At 41.9% G+C, this 21,857-nt stretch overlaps 1 protein-coding gene across 3 annotated transcripts in view; it reads left to right on the top strand.

Moving 5' to 3' along the window:
- Positions 1-21,857, top strand: part of ABCC4 (ATP binding cassette subfamily C member 4) — a 264,706-nt gene that overhangs the window by 226,339 nt on the left and 16,510 nt on the right. For all 3 annotated transcript variants that reach the window (XM_047081091.1, XM_047081080.1, XM_047081094.1), the window contains 3 exons: positions 7,129-7,218; positions 14,426-14,598; positions 15,030-15,135. In XM_047081091.1, the coding sequence (XP_046937047.1) occupies positions 7,129-7,218; positions 14,426-14,598; positions 15,030-15,135 (369 nt within the window). The remainder of the gene's footprint in view (positions 1-7,128; positions 7,219-14,425; positions 14,599-15,029; positions 15,136-21,857) is intronic.

Raw genomic sequence — 21,857 nt, 5'->3', positions numbered from 1 at the left:
AATAAAGAAATAACGTTGGATGTTTCTTGGCTCTGCCAGTAATGTTTTGGAAGCACATCTGAGCAAAGACTAAATACACCTTGACATCACCACAGGTTTTGGTCCTCTTCCATAACTTCCCACCCTACTTTGGAGCATGCTGTAGGTGCATACTCCGGAGAGCATGCTTACAAAACAGTACTAAGCTTTGTACCCATGGAGATAATGATCACCAACCATTGTAAACACACAACCTTTCATTTTTCACTTTGTGTGCCTTTGTCTCTAAGGGGCAATGTTTGTTGATTAAAGAGAGTCTAGAGAGACCGTGTAATGTGTAAAGGGTCCCAGGGTATCTTCTAGGAGGCAGCCAGGATAGAATCTTTAAGATCACATGACCCACATTTTTATTCTGGCCCAGTCTCAGGACTGTGTGAGTGACCCTGATGACATCACTTGGCCTCCGAGCTCCAGTGTCCTCGTCCTTAAGCCAGGTCTAGTAATTGATGCCTCACAGATTTGTCATGAAGATTTAACCGGATGAGAAAACGTCTGTGACCCAATGCCTTGCTCTTAGAAATGCTTAGGAAATAGTAACTATTTTTACTAAGGATCAGGGCACTAGTCTTTTGGGTGTTCTGGTTACTTACATAAAAGTAAGTAACAGGTTCTGGAAGGACTTTGCTCTTTAATTTCTGTTTATGTTTTTGTGATCCTTGGTGATTTCCTTTACATCTGTTGCTTATCACACAAACCAGATTATTTCTATAAACTTAAAAGAGTGAAACAAAAGTGTGCACAATAAGAATTCGAGGGTGAAGTGTAACAGAAACCTATCAGCGTTCTTCTCGCAAGGAGTAAGAGAGAACATCACTTTGTTTTCTGGCCTCCCTCCCACCTGCTCTTTCCCGACCACCGCTCTGTACCCCACTGATACGCTGCAGTGCCCCCTGAAGACCCTGGCATCCTTTCTCCACTCCCCCCACATGCTTGCTTTTTTCTAGCTCTTCCGGAGGCTGTGTCTCCAATTTCTGTTGCTCCTGTGCTTGTTTTAATCCCAGATGAGTTACACAAGTGTGAATAACTCCTAATATTTGTGGAATCCTTCACATATTTGAGCCTCTTTCCCTACTGTCTCCGCCTTCATCCTCACAATTATATGGTTATCTTCATCTGACCCATTTAAAAATTGAGGCACAATGAGTTTAACCCACTTTACGAGCATGTGGCAGAGCCAGGGTTCCTGTTTATGTCAAGGATGTTCTCGGGCAGGTAACCGCTCCTCCAGGGACCAGAGCACATTGGTGACTGCAGTCCCCCCTACAACTGCTGTGTATCACAATTCCGCGGGCACACCCATGCAGACACAAATATTCCACAAAACACGATTACTCTTAGTGCTCTGCACTCTACTTGCTATTATATCCATTCTGTTCTAGTTCATAGAAAAGGCAAAATGGTCATGAGGCACAGAATTGATTTCATGATCCGTTGGCTGCACCTGCAGTTTGAAAACCACGTTCCCTCACTGTTCCCTGCTTGGCTGGGCTCCTGATACGTGTTAGCCCCATACCTCGAGCCCTGGTGGTGGTCCTGATTCTCACAGCAGCCCTACAGGGTTAGCCCTGTTTTCCAGTAAGGAAACAAAGGCTGCTGGATACAGTTAACTCAAGGCACACTCAGCACTAAAAGAAAATCAATTTAGGAAAAGGGGTTAATTCCCTTACGTGTCATGGGCTAGTGTCAGGAGAAGATACTCGAAATCTTACCTTGCTAGAGCTGAGAGCCCTCTCTCTCGACAGTGTGACTGGCTGCAGAGGTGGGAACAGCTGTTGGCCTGGTCCCTTAAAGGACGACTTCCACCACTCTTTCCACCAAAATGAATAGGAAACCGTTTCCTTGTGTCTCAACACCCTGATTTAGGGACCTAGGGAGTTTGGAGCTGTCTCTGCAGAGCAGAATGAAGGCATGTTGCTTGGAGTTCCCGGTTTAGGTGAGCCAGGTTGGCGCCCTGTTCCCTGGCTCTGTCTCGCTGTGATCCTGGCTGCAGCGATGAGCTTCCGTGGCCGCCCCGCGCTGCCAGGCTCGTCTCAGTCACTGCTGACCACGCCATCAGAGATCAGAACTGGGAGAGGTGTGATAGCAGCCAGGGCCGTCGTGGGAACGGGAGGCAAGGGAGCGGTGGGGATAGTTGGGGGCCAGTCCCGCAGGGAACTTGGGAAAACACTGTATTCTTTGAATGTACTCCTTGATTTGTACAATTTATGGAGGAAGTAAAACATGAAAGTGCTTTCTAAATAATTTTACAAACAGAATGGGTAGCCAAAATGGACACTTCCTTTGCGCTCCTTTGCGCTTCCTTTGCGTCTTTAAATAGTTAAACACATTCCCCAAAGAGAATAGCAAGATGAGATTATATTTAGGGAATAACTTACTTATCTGAAAGGATCTGGAAAAATGGATTTCAAAACTTTTTTGGATGGATTCTCTACATCTAAGGCCCCTTTCCTTTTGGCACCAAGAAAATGTTTTCAGTTGAAAAGTGATTCCATGCAAATTCATTATTTACGATTGCACCCCAAGGGTTGGCACAGATCAACAGCTATCATCTTCATCGTGATTAAACAGATTCGCTTTTTATATTTAATAGACTTATTAAAATCAAAGCAAAACCTAGATATTTTTTAAGCAGTCCACTGTGCTCCTTTGGTATTTCTATTCCCTGGGTTATCCTCAGTGGGTTGGAAAAGGCTAAGCGAAGCTGTCTCTTTAAGACTTCTTCATTATTACCTGGTTTTCTTTTCTCTCTTTTTTTTTTTCTTCCCTTGTTGAGAACAAAACTCAGAGAGAGAGAAGAGGTGGGTATGCTGTTACTAGTAAAGAAATACAACTGGATTCTAGCCTAATGGAGTCGGCCTTTTGTTTCTGACACTGAAGTCTTCATTAAAGCCCTTGGAACTGCTCCCCAGAGCTCCTGACCTTTCTGTATCGAAAGAGGACTTTACACGACTTAAATTCTTTTTCCTTTGTTGGCAAACAATGTTCTTTTCTTCTGAATATGGATGATGATCGGTTCATTCAGGGGCTACAGGATTTAAAAAAAAAAAAAAAAGGAAATCAAGATTTAAAGCTACTTCAGGTGATTGTCTCATTCTTGCAACTGGGAGACGAGCTGCCCTTAATAAAGGTCCTCGGCTCAGAAATGAAAATGTAGCTGTCAGGACGCATGGAACCAGCAGCCGCTCTGGAGGATATATTTTAGTAGAGGGAGGTTTCCTGGTTGGGGGCTGGAGTGATTAGGGTACAGTAAAGTGTTGTGCTTTCTCTGCCTGGTTTGTAACCACTTGTATGGTTTTTGTCTTGGACCAGGGTCGTTTTAAGCTTCTGAAGGTTAGTGGGTAGGGTTTCTTTTTGGGATAATGAGAGGTTTGTCTTCCAGTAGCATACACAAAAGGGCTAACAAGACCATGGTTCTCCGTCTCCCCGTTGTGTTGAGGGATTATCAATTTACTACGCCAAATGCTTTGATTCAGAGGTGGCCATTTTGGGTCACATGGCTGATACGAACTTGTGGTATGTTTGTAACAAAGGAAAAAATTGCTGAACATGGCACAAAAGATAAAAAGAAAAAAAAAAGTCAACTTGAAACTGATAAAAAAAAAAAAACAAAAAACAAACAAACCAGGTTTGATACTAATGTTTCAGTTAAAATATTACCCCAAACAAAAACATTGGTTTACGTAACCATAGCATGCCAGCTAACTCTTATTAAATGAGGTTTAATTGTGTACCTTCAGAAAAATATATACTTAGGCTAATATATTTAGTGTATATGTTTACATGAAGGTTGTATGTCCTACCATAAATCTCTGCACTGAAATGTTCTGCCTGCAAACATTTTTTACAACACTTATTCATTATAAGATTAGTTTATTAACTTCAATTGCTTGGAGGTGGGTACTTTAAATAATAGTATCTATCAGAAATGATAATTAATTTGACCCTTATCTGCTTTTGCAGTGTGTGTCTCCTGTGAATACTTTTATCACCTTTTGAAGATAATATAGTGGTTTCTTACTTGGCAAGTGGATAAAAGCGGAATAGATAGAAACCAAAACGAGCACCATGCATAAAGCACACGGGCATAGTAAAACAGACACTGTTAACAAATTGCCTGCTGCTTTTAAAGAAAAAGGCAGCTTCATTCAGCTAATCTTTTAATAAATCATTCTCTTCATTCATGTTTTGATCGAAATTGTGCTCATTTTGAAATACATCTTTGGCATGTCATAACAGAAAAAAATATTCTAGTTTACTGAACTACTTTGTTCTAATAGCTGCTAACTAAACATGAGCAGTCGCCTACTGTATCCCTTTAGGTTGACTGTATGGATTTAAGTGGGGACCCTTCTTGCATTGGGAAATGCTGAAAATGTAACTTTTTCTATTTATGATAGCAGTGACTTGCTGATAATTAGCAGGGCCTCCTTAAGGCCTACAGATAGCTGAGGTCTCTGTTTAAAACTCAGCATAAAGCTGCTGCAGGCTCAGCATCAGAGTGAGCAACTTCGATCTCGGCAACAAATCCCACATTAGTGCCCCAGTCTTTGGAGAGATGGATCCATTTCAGGAACTTTCCCAAAGAGAAAAAGGTGAAGGGGGTGACGAGAGGGACCCTTCCTGTTAATGAAGTAGGCGATCGAACTTTAAACGTGTGCTCCTGTGCCTGTCCTGTTGAACCACCCAAACCGTGGCTCCCAAATGGGCAGATACAGGGCCTTTTCATCGTTTCACAAAGGAAGAAAGGTCTGTCTTTTAACAACAAGGCAGTTTTTTGGTAGGTGAGCTTAGGTAACACTTCCATAGAGTGTACTTTGAAAGCCTGGTGGACACTTTTTCCTAGACTTCTTACCGGATGTGCATTTGCACTGTGACAGGCACATGAAGGCCAACAGGTCATGTAAACCTGGATAGGCTCGTGGTTGCTATGAGCAGAGACCACCTCCCACTTCTTTCACTGGCTTGAAGCCCATCCCTTAGCCTGTTCTCTTTCAGCCCCTTCATCTCCTTAACCACCAGTCCTCAGAGTGGATACTGCCCATGGTTCAGAGCCTTGGCGGGACGGGGCAGAGCATCAGGAAGTGAGGAAGGTTGGGTAGCAGCCCTCCCCCATCTGGCCCTGTCGTTTTTATAAACCTCAGAGAATCAGCTGGAGGAGGAGACGCATTGGCCTTGATGGACTCTTTGAGTTGATAATTACAAAGTAAGATCAAGTAGAATCTGAAGAACTTCTGAAGTAGGATGAATGAAGAATTTAAAATCCCAAATAGAATGATGATTATTCCCCTGACAAGGAACTCTTACCGTTGCTTAAATTGTTGTTCAGTCTTTGGTCCTAAGTTCGGTAGTTTTAGGGTAGACTATTTATTTATTTATGACGGTGAAAATTTTCTTTTATGAAGCTTTGCATATAAAATCGTGCCCCAAAATTAAAATAGTAGAAAGATAAAATAAGTATTGCAGTAGATAATAGGAAAAAGGGTGCTGTATTGGGTTGAATTGTGGTTCCTCCAAAGATATGTCCAAGTCCTAACCCCTGGTACCGTGGTCTTTGGAGGTGTAATTAATTAAGTGAAGGATCTGAAGATCGACTGGGTGATGCGTATATCCCGTGATAAGTGTCCTTATAAGAAGAGGAGAAAAACACAGATGCAGCAGGGAGAAGGCTTATGAGAAAGTTAAGGGTGGCTTTTAACTGGGGTCTTGGGATCGTGCAGTTCAGTAATTTATTTTTGAAACATTGACCAGTGATTTTTCAGTGCTTTTGGGGCATATTGGCCACTTAACTTTATAAAAATGATGTGTCCTTTTTAAATGTCTTTCAATATTTGGAATTTGCCTTTAGGCATGCACATTTTTTGGTGGCACACGTCTCTGTCTTCTGCATCCATTTGTCCCTCCTCAGTCTTAAAATTGAGACCATAGGAAAAGACGGTCCAGGAGGCTCTCTGAGTGTCATTCTTCTTCGCGGCTTGAGAAACATTTACCTTCTTAGTCCTCTCAGGCTTTTGAGAAGAGAGGAGGAATAGTCCAGCCCCAAGGTCAGGCAAGATTTGAGGCTGGCGATTCCCTCGAGCCGTGCTTGGATGCCTGTGGAAGAGTCCAGTCTTCTCTGATTCCCCCATCTGTGTGCATCTCGGTGCTGTACCACCTCTAGTGTCTGCTGTCTGTGTTCTTACGGCCTGGGTTATCAGAGCCTTCCAGAAGAAAACGTTAATGGCCTACCTAAGGTTATGCACCAGATTCTCTCCTGAAACCCAGAAGGAGGCATATATTGCAAGAGTAATTTAATTGTGGTTCCTCCTGAAGCACATGAATAGGAAGAGCTATTTAAATTAAAATCATTTTATTATGACGCACGTCACAATGGGTTTCAGGTTATCCTCCCCTTGCAGTTAATAACGAGGTTCTGTGAGGCATGTAATCCTGATGCACAGACAAGATAATGTGGGGATTAGCTGATGCAAAACCATAGGCATCTCCTCGAGAATAAAGGCGCCACTGGGCCCATTAGTTTACATTCTCTTTGGACAAAAAACAGGATGTCCCCTTTGCACATGGGGACAGATTCCCAATCCAAGAAAACTCTTCTACCAAAGGAGGAAATATCCTGGCTTCTTCATCAGTGCAAATGGGAACATACTTGAGAGTTTGCTTTGAGTCACAAATGTCAACTAATTGTCCTGTTGATGTTTTCCAGTGTCACACCAGGATTGATAATAAACTCACATCTCTTGATGTAAATCCCCTCAAATAATTATATCCTTGTTTTTCCTGTTTAAGCAGATATTACTAGGAAAGCATTTTCAAAAACCAAACCTTCATTTCTCTTCTTCAGTTTCTTCTTAAGACGACACACTTCAGCAGTTTCTTCTGTTAGTGTTCAGTGGTCCGGAAGACACTGGGGGTCAAACTTTGTAGGATGGAAAATTAATAGATATACTATTTTGTAAACAGGCATCTGCAACCTTCGTGTTAACGATTGTAGTGAATTCTGGTTTTTATATTTTAATTCTGTTTTGGAATTTAGCATCGAAATAAAATGAAAAGAGGCTACAGTAATAACATTCACTATTCTGGAATATTTAGGAACCTGTTTTATTCACTGGAACAATGAGGAAAAATCTGGATCCCTTTAATGAACATACGGACAAGGAACTGTGGAGTGCCTTAACAGAGGTAACTTATAAAATGCAATTATTTTAAACTCGTTACCATCAGTATATATGTACGTACTTCTGGAACATTGCAGGTAGTTACTGGGAACTTAACTGGTTTAACTGACGACCACCCAGGAGAACATTGATGACGTGGATATACTTAAAATGTATGTATTGATGATGATGCGAACCAAAAATGAAGTGTCTCATGTTTTCACTGTTAACTTTCTTCCTAGATTGCAAAGCAACTAGATACGTATCTTACTTGTCTTCAGCAAAGCTTGAGGTTATATTTATGGATTCAAGTTTTGGTGGCCAGTTAGCCTGCAACGTATATTTCACTTCTCTGTTCTTAGGGGGCACCCACTAAATAGAGACAATCATAGTTTTTCATTATTAACTGAAAGATAAATGAGCTCATCCTAATGAAATGCTTTGAAGTTTTATAAGAAAGTGTTTGTAAAGGTAAATAGTACAGCTAGAATGTGTAATAATTATTTTTGACAGATGTGTCATTTTAATGCTACTGAGTAAATGTAGGTAACAGGACCCCAGAACTTTTGCTAAGTTTTTATACCGATATATTCATCTCTAGAGGATTTTCTATTATTTGTGCAGTGTTTCCATTTGGACCATCTCTTTGAAATTCCCTGCCCTTGCATGGAAGGGCATGGAAGGATATCGGCTGTTAAGATGCTGTTGGTTTGTATATTTTAACACTAATCGTTCTGTGTATTTGCCCTCATTCTGCAATTGATTCCAAGCTCCCGGAAGTCAGAAACCACATCATACTTCCAAATGTTGGACTTCTAATCCCTCATGGGACCTAGCTCAGTTTTTTGCTTTTAAAAAGTCAGCCCTTAAGGGGCACCTGGGTGGTTCCGTCAGTTCAGTGTCCAACTCTTGATTTTGGCTCAGGTCACGATCTCACAACTGTGTGCCGACACCGTGGAGCCTGCTTGAGATTCTCTCTCCCTTTCACTCTGCTCCTTTCCTGTTCTGTCCCTCTCTCTCAAAAATAAATAAATAAACATTTAAAAAGTACCTAATAAATAGGTACTAAATATTTGATCTTTTCTTTTTGGGAACGTGTGGCTTATTTCTTTTTAAAAAAAATCTCACAGATCCCAGTGACTGATCACTCACATTGTGGTTGTTTTGCCTCAGTGTGTTTGTCATTTAGTGTCACCCTTCCAGGGAACACTCTGAAATCTTTCAGTTTATAGGTGAGCTGTGACTGTGAGCGGGGAGAGTTGGAAGCTCGACCGTTTCCTGCCAGTAATTCTGGTTTCTGAAGGCATGTCAGTGCTGAGTCTTTACACACCCACCCTGCTTTCCAGTAACTGAAGGGATTTTATTTGCTTAAATTGGGCCGAATACTTCACCTTGTCCTTCCTACTTGAAAGCACTTGATCTCTGATTTCAGTTAAGTTTGTGAGTCTTTCTCCAGTGAAATTCTAGAAGAGGAGGTGTGTAGAACAACAGTTAGCCATCAAACCTAGGGAAAAATAGGACGATCCACTGCTCTTGAACTCCTGTGATAAACTTAATGGTGTAATTGTGGCACACCTCAATAAAACAGGAATTACTGGCAAATCATTTTTCTCTTTGTTTCAGAGCTTGAGATCTCTCCTCATAGATTCCCAGATAGTAAAATTACTCTAGAAACACATTGTCCCAGGACCATGAAGAAATGTTAATTAGGAGACAAACCATATAAAATCTTAGAACTTTGATCATCACTTGTATTTCATCTCCTTTCTTCTGCCAAAATTAAAATAAAATTTTGTAGCCTGCTAGAATTCTAAAAGTGATGTGTTGCAAGTGGTAATGGTAAGATTTACCTTTATTTTCAACTGCATTTGGAACTTCCTATAAATAGGAATAAACATCATGGTTTAACAAAGTGAAGTGAGTGGTTTTCGTGTGTTGCTTATGCAGCTGACCTCATTGCTTCGGCGCTACCTCTCAGAGTGAGAAATCATGCCGGAGTTGTATTGCTCTAGGAATTGTTTCTTCATGACGTGTGTATGTTTTTCAACGAGAGGTTTGGCAGATTTTCTTAAAACTTGGATATATCATTGTATTTTACAGTATGATTCCAGCTGTTTCAAGCATATATAGATTCTGGAACATGTACCTGATGAAGGCATCAAAACATAAACCTTGCTTATTTGGGGAGTAATGATAAGTGATTTTTTTTTCTTTTCCTCTTTGACTTTTCTGAATTCTCCAGATTTTCTCTCATGCACCTTATTGCTTTTATCATCTGGATCATACTCCTGGCAGATGAAATGCAATAGACCTTTTCACAGTCATTGTAAAGGTTTCATGAGCCTGCTCAGCGAGGTTGAGATCATTCTGTAGTAGGTCAGGGACTCTTCACCTGGATTCCTTAGAATCTCCAGGCCTTTACACTATGGAATAAGAATCTTCCCTAAAAATTGTACCCATGGTGTAGTGTATGTGCATTTACCTGGAGAGACGCCATACAGAGGATTCAGCATACATGTCTAGTGCCATTCAGATTCTTCTGGATTTATCCTGTTCAGTCTACCCATCGTCGCCGTGGCCCTTTACATCTGAACCTGAGCATCATAACCAGTCCTGCTCTTTAACAGATGGCAGGAGACCTGGTATCTTTGGCAGCTCCCTATAAGGTGGACTGAACACCCTGGTCAGCTGGTCTACAAGTGATGCCAAACTGGAAACTGGAACCCAAGTTCACAGGGTCAGCTTGAGAGCCAGTAAGAGAGCACTACTATTTTCTCTTCTTTAAAAACTTGAATTAAAAGGAAAAGATGCTTTTTTTTTTTTTTTAAGTCTTCTTAGCTGTGTTTTCTCCTCCTCTCTTGGATGAGTTGGGTGTTCAGAAGGGAGACAGTTGGCCATCTCATCCAGGCTCTTTTTTCATATATTGACAAATAGCCATAAACCAAAGAAAGTTCATTAGAAATTAGTAGCGGTAAGGGCACTTGCAAAGCACCAGCAGTTCCTAAATATAAGTTCCTAAATATAAGTAATGACTAGAAATGAAGCAGTTTATTAGTCAAGGGGCAAAAGATCATACTAGATAAAACTCAGAAATTCAGCGGTATGTTACTTCTTTAAAAAACAAAACAAAACAGCTTTAATACTGGGATATGTGACCAAGAATATGGTACATTGGGGCAACTGGATGGCTCATTTGGTTAAGCATCCATCTCTTGATTTCGACTCGGGTCATGATCTCACAGTTCATGGGTTCAAGCCCTGCGTCAGGTTCTTCGTTGATGGTGTGGAGCCTGCTTGGCATTCTGTCTCCCTCTCTCTCTGCCCCTCCCCTGCTCATGCGCGCACGCTCTCTCTCTCTCTCTCTCTCTTTCTCTTTCAAAATAAATGAACAAACATTAAAAAAATTTTGTTTTAAAGAATATGGTACATCATGTCAGAACTGTGGAGAAACCATCTAGTTACGTTCAACACTGATGGTATCTCTATTAGAATACAGGTACATCTCATTATACAGGAAGCCAAGACCAAGAACTCTGAGCATCAGCAGTGTATACATGGGGAAATGTAATTCAGCTCTTGCTTTCCTGACATGTTGCATTTGCAGTTTCCCCTGGGCCATGTATTTTGGTCAATGGGCTCCCCCTTTACTTCATTTACTCTTGGTTTTGTAAATGTAACTCTTGGAGTTCTGTGCTGATATAGGTGAAGAAGAAAAATAAAGCAGAACATGAAGGGATGGTAACTGACCACATTATGGATAGATGATACCTATTGATCTCTTAGTTTGTATCAAACACTGTTGGAAACCCTACACATACTGACTCATTTTATATTCCAACGTTAGAAGGTAGATACCTTTGGAATTATTACAGTTTTATTTAAAGGTCAAGAAGTTAAGATAGAGAAAGTTCAGGAACTTGCCCAGTTGGCAGTACTCATGCCTAGGCAGTCTGGCTTCAAGGTCCCAATTTTTAAAAAAATTTCAGGGGCACCTGGATGGCTCAGTCGGTTAAGCATCCAACTCTTGATTTTGGCTCAGGTCATGACGTCACAGTTCATGAGATGGAGCCCCATGTCACTGACAGCACAGAGCCTGCTTGAGATTCTCTTTCTCAAAAATAAACAAACTTCCCCACTCATGTGCGCACTCTCTCTCAATAATAACCTTAAAATAAAATAAAAAATGTTAAATCACAAGAAAGTAGAAGTAATAGTATCATGAACACACATGTACCCTTCACCTAGATTCACTGGTTAATATATTGCCACATTTGCTTCCTCTTTTCTGCAGTCTCTGTGGTGCTCAACTGCTGGAAAACAAATTGCAGAAATTTTCATTATAAGTTGCAATTCACCCTTAGATACATAAATATATACCTTATAAGATTAAGGACATCCTCCTACATAATCCTTATCTCACTCAAATGGAACGGTAATATTCTATCAGATAGGTTTTCAGATTCTCCAGTTGTAACTCCCACTTCCTCTGTTCTGCCTCTCTCGCCTTTTCCTCGGTTCTAGTACTTAATTATAACTTGAATGTGTGAAAACACTACAGAGGGCCTTCATGTTTGTATCATTCTTATAATCAACCCTGATTCATAAATGAAGAAATGTGTGTCTCAGAAAAGCCTGTTTTCTGGGAAACCTGTTTATTCTTCTTCAGGCAAATATGGGCAACCCAAAGGAGGATCAAAAACCAGACTAGTGGTGAGCTGTCATCTGAGTCAGGAGCAAGCATGAGGTTCTTTCTTCAAAGTCAGGCTTATACAAGTATTACAAAAGTCAGCTCAGAAGGCAGAGCTGATAAAAGCCTTGGTCAGTTCCATCACCTGGGCTATAGATTGATGAATGGGTGTCATAAAAAGAATCACCCATGAGCCCTCCTACTTGTAGTGGAAGAGGTTGACTAAAGGGACATCTTCCACTTCATAATTTTCAGTGCAAGGACTGGCCCCCACCACCCAGATCTTCCTCTTTAGATTTTATGTACCTTTCGTGCTAATGCTGGGTACCAATACTGTATTTAATCCTAACTCACATTGCCCATTTCTGGGGATTGGACTTTGATCAAAAGCACAATAATCCCATTCACAGAAGTACTTTCAGCATTTAGGATGTTGTAAAAACACTGCTTACTCACCCTTGTGTTTTGTCATTTGACATTGTAGTTCTGTGTCCCTGCTTATTGGCCATCACCCTTTCATCCATTGGTCTCTTAATTTGAAACGTATTTACTCTCTGTTCTTTAACTCCCTAGTGGAGCCTGAGTTTGGTCTTGTTAAAATTTTCCCAAATGAGTATTCATTGAGCTGAGCTCTACCACTGTGTGGTTTCAGTTTATCTTTGGTGTTTAAAAATAAAAGTTTGTTTTTTGGAACTTACAGTTTTATGAAGATAGATTAATAGAAGCACTATCTAAACTCATAGTCTGGGGGAAATAAGATGTGATGTTGTGCCCTATTTTTCATGAGTTTTCATTCACTGCAAAACATTTATGAGATTGAAGTAAATGAACTTGACTGGTCTAGCAGAATGGATTAAATTTGGGAAAGAGCCATCCCCCAAATAGGTTCCAGATTTGCTAATATATGAGCTGTGGTTTGCCATTGTTTGAATTTGAATTTTTTTTTAACTTTAAAACCTTCCAAAATGGTAAAGTGCTGACAAGATTATACCTTTAGAGAACCTTGCTTCTTGCAATAATTAAAATTTTTTTTCTTCTCTTTGGTGTACTAACTCCTATACAAAATGTATTTTGGGAAGCTTGACTCAACCGTAACAATCCTTTTAACTTTTTTAAATGATTTTTTTTAACGTTTATTTATTTTTGAGACAGAGAGAGACAGAGCATGAACGGGGCAGGGTCAGAGAGAGGGAGACACAGAATCCGAAACAGGCTCCAGGCTCTGAGCTGTCAGCACAGAGCCTGACGCGGGGCTCGAACTCACGGACCGTGAGATCATGACCTGAGCCGAAGTCGGCCACTTAACCGACTGAGCCACCCAGGCGCCCCCTTTTAACTTTTTTAAATGTTTAGACTACATTGAGAAAAATGGCTTCATTTTTTGAGCGATTTCCTTAATTAATCCCAAGGGGGAGGTTCCTCGTGGGTATCATGTGGCAGGGATGGGGAACACTGAGATGATTTCTTTTCATGAACTTTATTGAGAAATAATTTTACATGCCAGAAAATACCCTCATTATAAGTGTGATTCAGTGATTTTGGTGATTTGTAGTTAATCATCATAGCAGTCCAGTGTTAGGACATTTCTGTCACCATCCCAAAATTCCCTCTTCTCTGTTTACAGTTAACCCTCTGCCCCAAGCAACCACTGTTTTTTGCTTTTTGTCTTTGTAAATTCTTTGTTACCTTTTATCTAAAAATTGTGAAGGAACATTATTAATTACTCCATATTTTACTTTACTTTGAGAATAGCATTATTTAACATAGTACATATTTCTCAATGCATGAACAGATGATGCCTGCTGATGGCAACAGAGAAGAGTCTTGATTCCTATTAAGCTTGTGCTCCTGGGGCACCTGAGTGGCTCAGTTGGTTGGGCTTCTGACTCTTGGTTTCAGCACAGGTCATGATCTCACAGTTCGTGAGTTTGAACCCCACTCCGGGCTCTGTGTTGACAGTAGGAAGCCTGCTTGGGATTCTCTCTGTCTCTGCTCCTCTCTCTATCTCTACCCTGCTTGCAGGTTCTCTCTCTCTCAAAATAAATAAACCTAAATTTTTTTTAAAATAAAACAAAATAATTAAAAATAAACAGGGGCACCTGGGTGGCTCAGACAGTTAGCATCCGACTTCAGCTCAGGTCATGATCTCACAGTCTGTGAGTTCGAGCCCCGTGTCGGGCTCTGTGCTGACAGCACAGAGCCTGGAGCCTGCTTTACATTCTGTGTCTCCCTCTCTTTCTGCTCCTCCCCTGCTCATGCTCTGTCTCTCTCTGTCTCAAAAATAAATAAAAACATTAAAAAAAATTTTTTTTAAATAAAATAAAAGAAATAAAAAAATCCATGTGCTCCTAAGTCAGAGAATAGTTCTGGCCTGAGTTGACACAACCATCTTTAAGTAGATAGTAATTAGAAGTAACTCTCCCATTCACGTGACTGGACATATAAGATGTGTAAGAAGAACTAGAACTTCAGAGCTCTTGTGTCTAGTGGGCTTGTCTATGTCAGTACTACTTTGTTTAGGAAGAAGTCCTTTCTGCATCCACAGGTGCAGCTTAAAGAATGCATCGAAGATCTTCCTGGCAAATTGGACACCCAATTAGCAGAATCAGGATCGAACTTCAGTGTCGGACAGAGGCAGTTGGTGTGCCTCGCGAGAGCCATCCTCAGGAAAAATCGAATATTGATCATTGATGAAGCAACGGCGAATGTGGATGTGAGGTACAGAACTGGAGCCCATGAACCTTGGAATCCAAACTTTAAATGTGGTAAATGGGAAACATTTAATGATGCTGAGAAATGTTTCCAGGTACTCTCTTTGTCCCAAAGGTATCATTGGTAATGTTAATTTTGGAAAGCAGGAAGAAACCAAAAAGAAGTTATACGGTGATAACGATATTATTAGGCATCCTAAGACAGCTAGATTTCCTCAGTGCTACTCTTGATAGTTTCAAGCAAGTGGAGGGAAGCATATTTAACATCGTCATATGCAAAACAGGAAACTTCTGAATAGGTTTTCTTATACTCAGTTTTTTAAGAACTATCTCATGTTTTTGATTTTTAAAAACATTGTGAAAATGTCATGATTGTTTTAGGGCTTAAGTCTGCTTCTCCTATCTTTACTGAACTAAATCCAACTTTTCTGGTTCCAGAACTGACGAGTTAATACAAAAAAAAATCCGTGAGAAATTTGCCCAGTGCACTGTGCTGACCATTGCACACAGGTTGAACACCATTATTGACAGTGACAAGATAATGGTAAGACCCTCACCTGTGACTTTCTAGTTTTTTCCATTTATGTTCAGTTTTTCAGCTTAACCTTCCTTATACAACCTGATAGAAACCTCTAATAAGTTCATTTTCTGTTAATTTTTCCTCTCATTCCTGATAGTGACTCAGGTACTTAACTATACCTTCAGAATGTGCTATTAAATAAACTAATGATTTCATATTTGCGTATTAAAAGTTTATTTGAATTGTCCTTTTCCTTTAAGATGGCCAACCATGAAAATCTTTCAAATTCAAGATCTGGCCTCTTCTTACAGAGGGGTAAAATAGTACTTCTGACCATGTCACAGTTGTTTCAGTATTTTGGATTCTCTTAATCTAAAAGTTACCATTTCATTTAGGCTGCCAGGATGTTATTGGGTAACTTGCAGAATTTCTTGTCTGTCAGGATGTTTACAAGATGCACTGACAAAGGGGAGTCTATGAAGGGAGAAGCCGTAGTCAGAAACACAAAGTATTTCAACAGAAAGGATTTAATGTAGGAATTGGAAGGCTGGAAAAGTGGAAGAGAAAAACTGGGATAATGATTTTAGGAAGCAGGTACTGAGCCCCAAGACAGATCTCTAGACCTGAGAACTCAGAGGAAAGACCCTAAAGACTCATGCTCAGACCTCCAAGGAGAGTCACTGCCCAGCCGCTGGTTACATTTGTGAGGGACTACAATGAGACTAGTTCTCAATGTGTGTTCTAATGGAAGAAGGGGGGTGGTGCCAGGTCCCGGGCCCCAGGTGATGTTGCAGGAGCAACATAGGCCATGGCGACCATTTGCTCTGTGTCTCACCTTCAACACCCCCTTCCCCAAGTGCCCCCTGCTGGTGGAACCCAACAGAGCACCAGCCGGCCAAAGCTCTCTGGAATGTGGTTTGCAGAAAGCAAATGAGCTGAGAGTGTAGGAAAAATGGTGGGTCTGGGGCTGAGACTAGGTGACCAAGCAGCAGGTCTCTTACACAGCACAGCCAGGGACTACACACAAGGCAGGCTTCAAGCTTTGGTCTCTGGAAATCTGTCCAGTATCTACCAGGTTTGATTGGCTTTTTCTTTCTTAGTAATTCAGTCCTTCCTTCCTTTTCTTTTTTCCTCCCTCCCTTTTCTCTCACCCTATCCTCCTATATTTTTTCTTCTCTTTTCCCTCTTTTGCTTGCTCAGTTTCAGTTATCTTAGGATGTGGTTTTATGAAATGATAAGGAGGCCATGCCTCAAAGGAAAACCCTTTGGCTACAAATAAGCCCAAGGAATGCACGTATTATTTTCAGGGTAATTCCCAGTCCATGGCAACAGGCTGATTTTCACCTGTCTCATGGATGCTGACTGTTGTTACCAGACACGACAGTATCCGGTGGTGCTTTGATTAGTGGTGAGAAAGTAAATAAAGAAGGCCTACACAGCGTGTGAGAGGCAACAGATAGGGTTAACCAAGTTTTTGATGATCTGCACTAAACAGGTTAGTAATCAGTAATAAGCAGTAATATCCAAGCTTCCTTATGTCCAGTGAAAACAGAGCTGTCCCTTTTGACTCTTTGGGCAGTTTCTGGAATATTCCCTCCCACCCCGTTTCACATGCATTGTCAGACGGGATCATCAGTGGGGGCAGTGAGAAGATAACCGGACTCTCCACAGTGAAGCGGTGCCTTCAACCTTGGCGCTCCCCAGGCCTAGACATGTGCAGGAATGAGCTCCGACGAGGTTGACGACAGGAGCTGGGTGTTCCCAACCAAAGGGATGCTGTAGGCTTCAGGCAGCATGGCTGGTGTGGACTAGGACACCTAGAACTAGGAAGCAAGCCACTCCAGCAGACTTTTGTGAGTGACCATGTGACATTCCATGATGGCAGGACAGTGACTCTTAGATTCCAGAAACGTTGTGTGGCATTGGTAGCATCCTTATTCCTTCCTTTTGAATGGAAACTGGAAAAATAACCTTTGATTTCTACTTGCTACCTGTCACTTTGTTCTTGTCTCTCGGCTTTGTATTTCACAGATTGTCCCCAGAAGCCTCCTTTTTCCGCAGTAAGTGAATGATGCTAGAATTTTCCCTGTTTGAAGTGCTTTGCCAGGCTTTGGTTGCAGTGGCAGAAAGCTGGCTTGATCTCCAGCTCAGTGAAGAGCACCTTCACATCAAACCTTTGCTCCTAAATGTACCATATATATTTATTCCGAGGTTTGGTATTACAACATTTTGGTGGTAGTAGTTTCTTTTTATCATCTCATTCTTAGAAGTACTGCCACCTTGGAATGCGGGATTGTTTAGGGAAACAGCAGAGAAGGACAGAATTTGACAGACTTGTCAGCTGGTCATTCCTAAATCTTGTTTTTGGTCATTCCTAAGCCTTACCCATTTGCATTACCCATCAGCATTTGACCCACACATGTGAGCTTGAGTATCCCCTTAACCAGTGCGCCTTATTGCCGTTAGCAAAGTATGTCTGTGTGTTTAATGCTTCCCGTATGAGTATCTCCTGATAAATTTCAAGAAGCTCAGATTTTTCTCTCTGGGCCAGGGGTCTTTGTCCAAATCCTTAATGTTGTTTTGCAAAGCAGTTTACAGCCCCTCCCGTCCTTTCGAACCTGGCCCTGCTGTGTTCTCTTTCTTTCCTTAAAGAGAGAAGTTAAAATTGCTTATTAAAACTGTCTGTTGTCTTTTGGTTCAGCTGGATGTTGGTGGCTTAGACTAAGGCGCCAGCAGTGGAAATGGTGAGATGGTTGGATTAAGGGCAGGTAAACGACGGTGTGATGGGAGGAGCCTGGGGTGTGAGGGAAGGGGCCTGAGATTTGGAGGAGTTGGGGAGACTGAGGGAGAAGTCAGTTTGGAGACAGGAAGCACAGGGTTCCTTTTAGAGTCCGTGACCATTGCTGGGAAGGACCTTACTTTCCATGGTGGGCTCTGTGTGTTCCTGTGGGGCTGCTGCTCCCACTCCCAGCTCCAGTGATGAGGGACCTTCAGTCCAGCCCCCCGCCCCCGCCCCCGCTGAGAGCTCGTCAGGGACATCACGGGCAGGTGAACTTGGCCACCTGCTTACATCTTGGTCAGAGCTGGTTTTGGTTTGCTGACTCCTTTGACAGGGAATGGCAGGATCAGACCTCAGGGGATCCAAGTGGCACTCATTCCCTAGTTCATCATCGGGGAATCGTCCTCTGTGTTCCATCCACTCCAGGGAGAAGCCTTCTGTTTTATTCTAGAACTTCTGATTACTAGTTGGCTTTTAGTCTAGCAAAACACCATAAATAATGTTCCTTCTTGAACCTTTGATTTTTGGATCAATCTTTTTTTTTTTCTTGCTGGCTTTAGAAATACCCATTTCCTTTCCAAAAGCAAGTGATCATCTGTTCTGTTATTCTGAAAGCTTTAGGGACATAAAGACGAGTCACTCAGCAGCAAGGCCTCCTGCTCCAGAGGGTGGCGGTCGCTCACGGAGGGGCTGGGGAAGTGACGGATGCTAATGAAGGGCATAACCACAGCCTTGTCATCGTAAAGTCGTGTAATTGCACGCGCTCACGGTGTAATAATTACATTTTGTTGCACTGGTGAATACTTCTGCACAAAGACGTATGGATATGGTTTTGTTTACTGTAAGTAAATCAAACAAAAGGCTTGTTGGGAAACAACTGTGACCTAATTAATAGCTTTGTTTATGTGTTGGCTCTCCAAAGGGATTTACCCAGTTTTGGTTCATTAAGCGCCATTAATGTGTTAGGCTTAGAATTCTATTTTACAAAGATGTTCTCTCAATTTTAACTTTATTAAACATGATGTAGTCATAATGACAGCTAATTTAATCTTCCTCATTTGCTCAGTTGCCACAAAACAGTGGAGCAAGACAGACAAATTAGAAATCCTCTTTCTCCTAATACTCACCACTGTCTCTGCGTTAAAGACAGCTCTTCCCTGTAGTTTTAGGATTAGCTGGTTACTTGTGACCTGCCGTCTCTTCAGCCAGTGGCACAGCGTTTTTCTCTCGTCTCTGTGTCCCCTCAGTCCTCACTGCACCCCGGATTCTCCCTGGCAGCAGCAGCGAAGGAAACACCGGCAGACATACAGCTGGTGCAACAACACTGCGTCTCTGCTCAGCATTTTCACTCCCCGGACTTAGGGGGTCTGGAGAAGGAAAGCCGGGGCTGAGACACCCAGATTCCACCTCTCTGCTTATGAGCCACCTTACAGTTTTCTAATCTTTACCTCTCATCCTAAACTCAAGCCTCTTTTCAGTAGAGTTTTCCCCAGAGAAATCAAACCCACACACTGCTGTCCCATACCCACCTGGGAGAGCACAAACACACCTCAGAGCTACCTGGAGTTTTATTTAAATTCAATTTTTCACCTTCATGGAACTTTTGATAAGCCTGTATCTCAGAACGTCACAGAAGAGAAAAGCTCCTTAAAAAAAATACACCAGGAGATTTCCACTCATGTTTTCAGAGGCAAAAATAACTAACATGAAGGTTGAAAGCACAGTCCAGAAGAAGAAATACTTTGGGAAAGGAGGTGTGTGCTTCCATACAATAGCAGGAATTTGGGGAGCCGCTGTGGCAGTCGCTGTGACCTGGCCTTCATCTTCCCCAAGTCACAATGACTGACCATTTCAAGACCTAAGAAAGGGTTTTGAGTAACACTTGCCACCGTATCTTATCACAGAGAACCTCACAGCCATCCACCTTACCAGTGAGGGACCCAACCCAACTCCCAAGCTTGGAGAACTGTCCCTATGCCCCTTTGTCTCCAGGCCACCAAAAGCAGATGTCTGAAACTCAGATCTTCCCACTCTGCTTGCTGTTAAGTGGGATCTGCCTCTGTTGCTTATTGCCGATCGAAAACTTCCAGGCATCTCTTTCCTGTTGTCAGGTTTCTTCCACCCTGTCCTGCACACCCCCTCCACACCCGCCTCTCCCTGCAGCCACCCCACCATCACTGATACAGCATCCTGGTGTTTAAAATGGATTAGATTATTTTGCAATGGGTCCATTTAATTTTTATATCTAGGACAGCTCCCTGCCATATCTGCAGATACACAGGCCTGATAAGCACATCTTCATGGAGTTTATGTAACTGACTGACTCATCCAATATAATGGATTTTTCCTTAACCAGCGAGAGCGCGCGAGTGATTTGAGGTTGGCGTTCCTGGAGAGATCCTGGCACCATAGGATTGCTCTCACACCAGTTTGAATGTGTGGTTTCATTTGTAGTTTAACTTGGGTTATAGGGGGCGCAGCGGGAGATCACAGGAGCCTTTTCTTACAGTTACGGAAGATGTTAAAGATAAAAACTCAAAATTATACCTGTTTTTCTGTACATAAAGAAAATGTGGAGGGGCGCCTGTGTGGCTCAGTCGGTTAAGCGTCCGACTCTTGATTTTGGCTCAGGTCATGATCTCAAGGTTCGTGAGATCTCCTGAGGTCTAGCCCCATGTTGGGCTCTGCGCTGACAGTGTGGAGCCAGCTTGGAATTCTCTGTCTCCTTCTCTCCCTGTCCCTCCCCTGCTTGTGTGTGAGCATGTGTGTGCTTGCTCGCTGTCTCAAACTAAATAAACAATTTTTAAAAATTGGAGTTGCTTTGTGTGCAGTTATCATAAAAGACCTGGAATCTTTGCTCAAACCAGTAAATGTAAAGGCAAAATGTGTACAGTTCTGTTCCAGGACTTTCCTCAGTCTGCGCCCCAAGGGGCTCTGTAGCGCCTGGCCTGAGTCCTGGCGGCTCCACACTCTTGTTTCTGCCAGTGCTTTTTTTTTTTCTTCTTGCAGTATAGACACTTGCAGTCTTTCTTCTCTCTCTTAGTACAGGCTCCCAAATGTCAGGGGCTGTGGCTTAACTCTCTTGTGCCTCTTCCCCAGCATCTGTCATGATGACACGAATGCACTTAAGTATGCGATAAATGTTTGCTGAACAAATTCAGGAATTAATGAAAGTTTACTTATTTTCCTCAAATGTGTTTTTGCCACATATTACTTGTTCTTTATTAATCCTGAAAGTTTAATAAAATTGGTTTTCTTTTTCTGTGAGTGTCTACCAGGCACGCAGTAAATAATGTGAGCCCCAAGTATAATAAAAATGTAGTGGGGAATGTTTACATTTATAGGCATATTTTCTTAAGTTATACAAAGTTAATGTAAGGTATTATACATATAGAAAGGTATCTTAGAAAATTGAAGTTAGGGGCGCCTGGGTGGCTCAGTCGGTTAAGCATCCGATTTCAGCTCTGGTCATGATCTCACAGCTCGTGAGTTCAAGCCCCACATTGGGGGTCTGTGCCGACAGCTCAGAGCCTGGAGCCTGCTTCGGATTCTGTGTCTGTCTATCTACCCCTCCCACATTCGTGCACGCGCTCTCTCTCTCTCTCTCTCTGTCTCAAACATTAGGGGAAAAAAAGAAAATTGAAGTTAAAATTCTCATCTCCCTTATATTGTATCTGATAATAAATAATCTAAGTGTCTTTCTCTGGGAACGCACATGGAAAGAATAGGGGTTCGGACCTGTGTTTGAACCCCACTTCTGCCATCTACTGATTCCGTAGCCTCAGCTAAGTTACTTAACACTTCTGCACCCTCAGTCTTCATCTCTGGTTGTGAATTTCTGGACAGAATGTATCTTGCTCATCTTTGAATCTCCTATTCTTAAAACAGTGCTTTGATATTAGGTGTCAGTATTTCCTGGATGGATGGATGGGAGAATGGAGGTTAAGAAGGAAAAAATGACAAATAG

Source organism: Lynx rufus, unplaced genomic scaffold (genome assembly GCF_022079265.1).
Source record: "Lynx rufus isolate CCGP_SWC_20201006 ecotype Redwood Valley unplaced genomic scaffold, mLynRuf1.p SCAF_1, whole genome shotgun sequence".
Taxonomy (NCBI): domain Eukaryota; kingdom Metazoa; phylum Chordata; class Mammalia; order Carnivora; family Felidae; genus Lynx; species Lynx rufus.
Note: the sequence above shows the minus strand (reverse complement) of the source record. Positions and strands in the feature narration are given on the sequence as shown.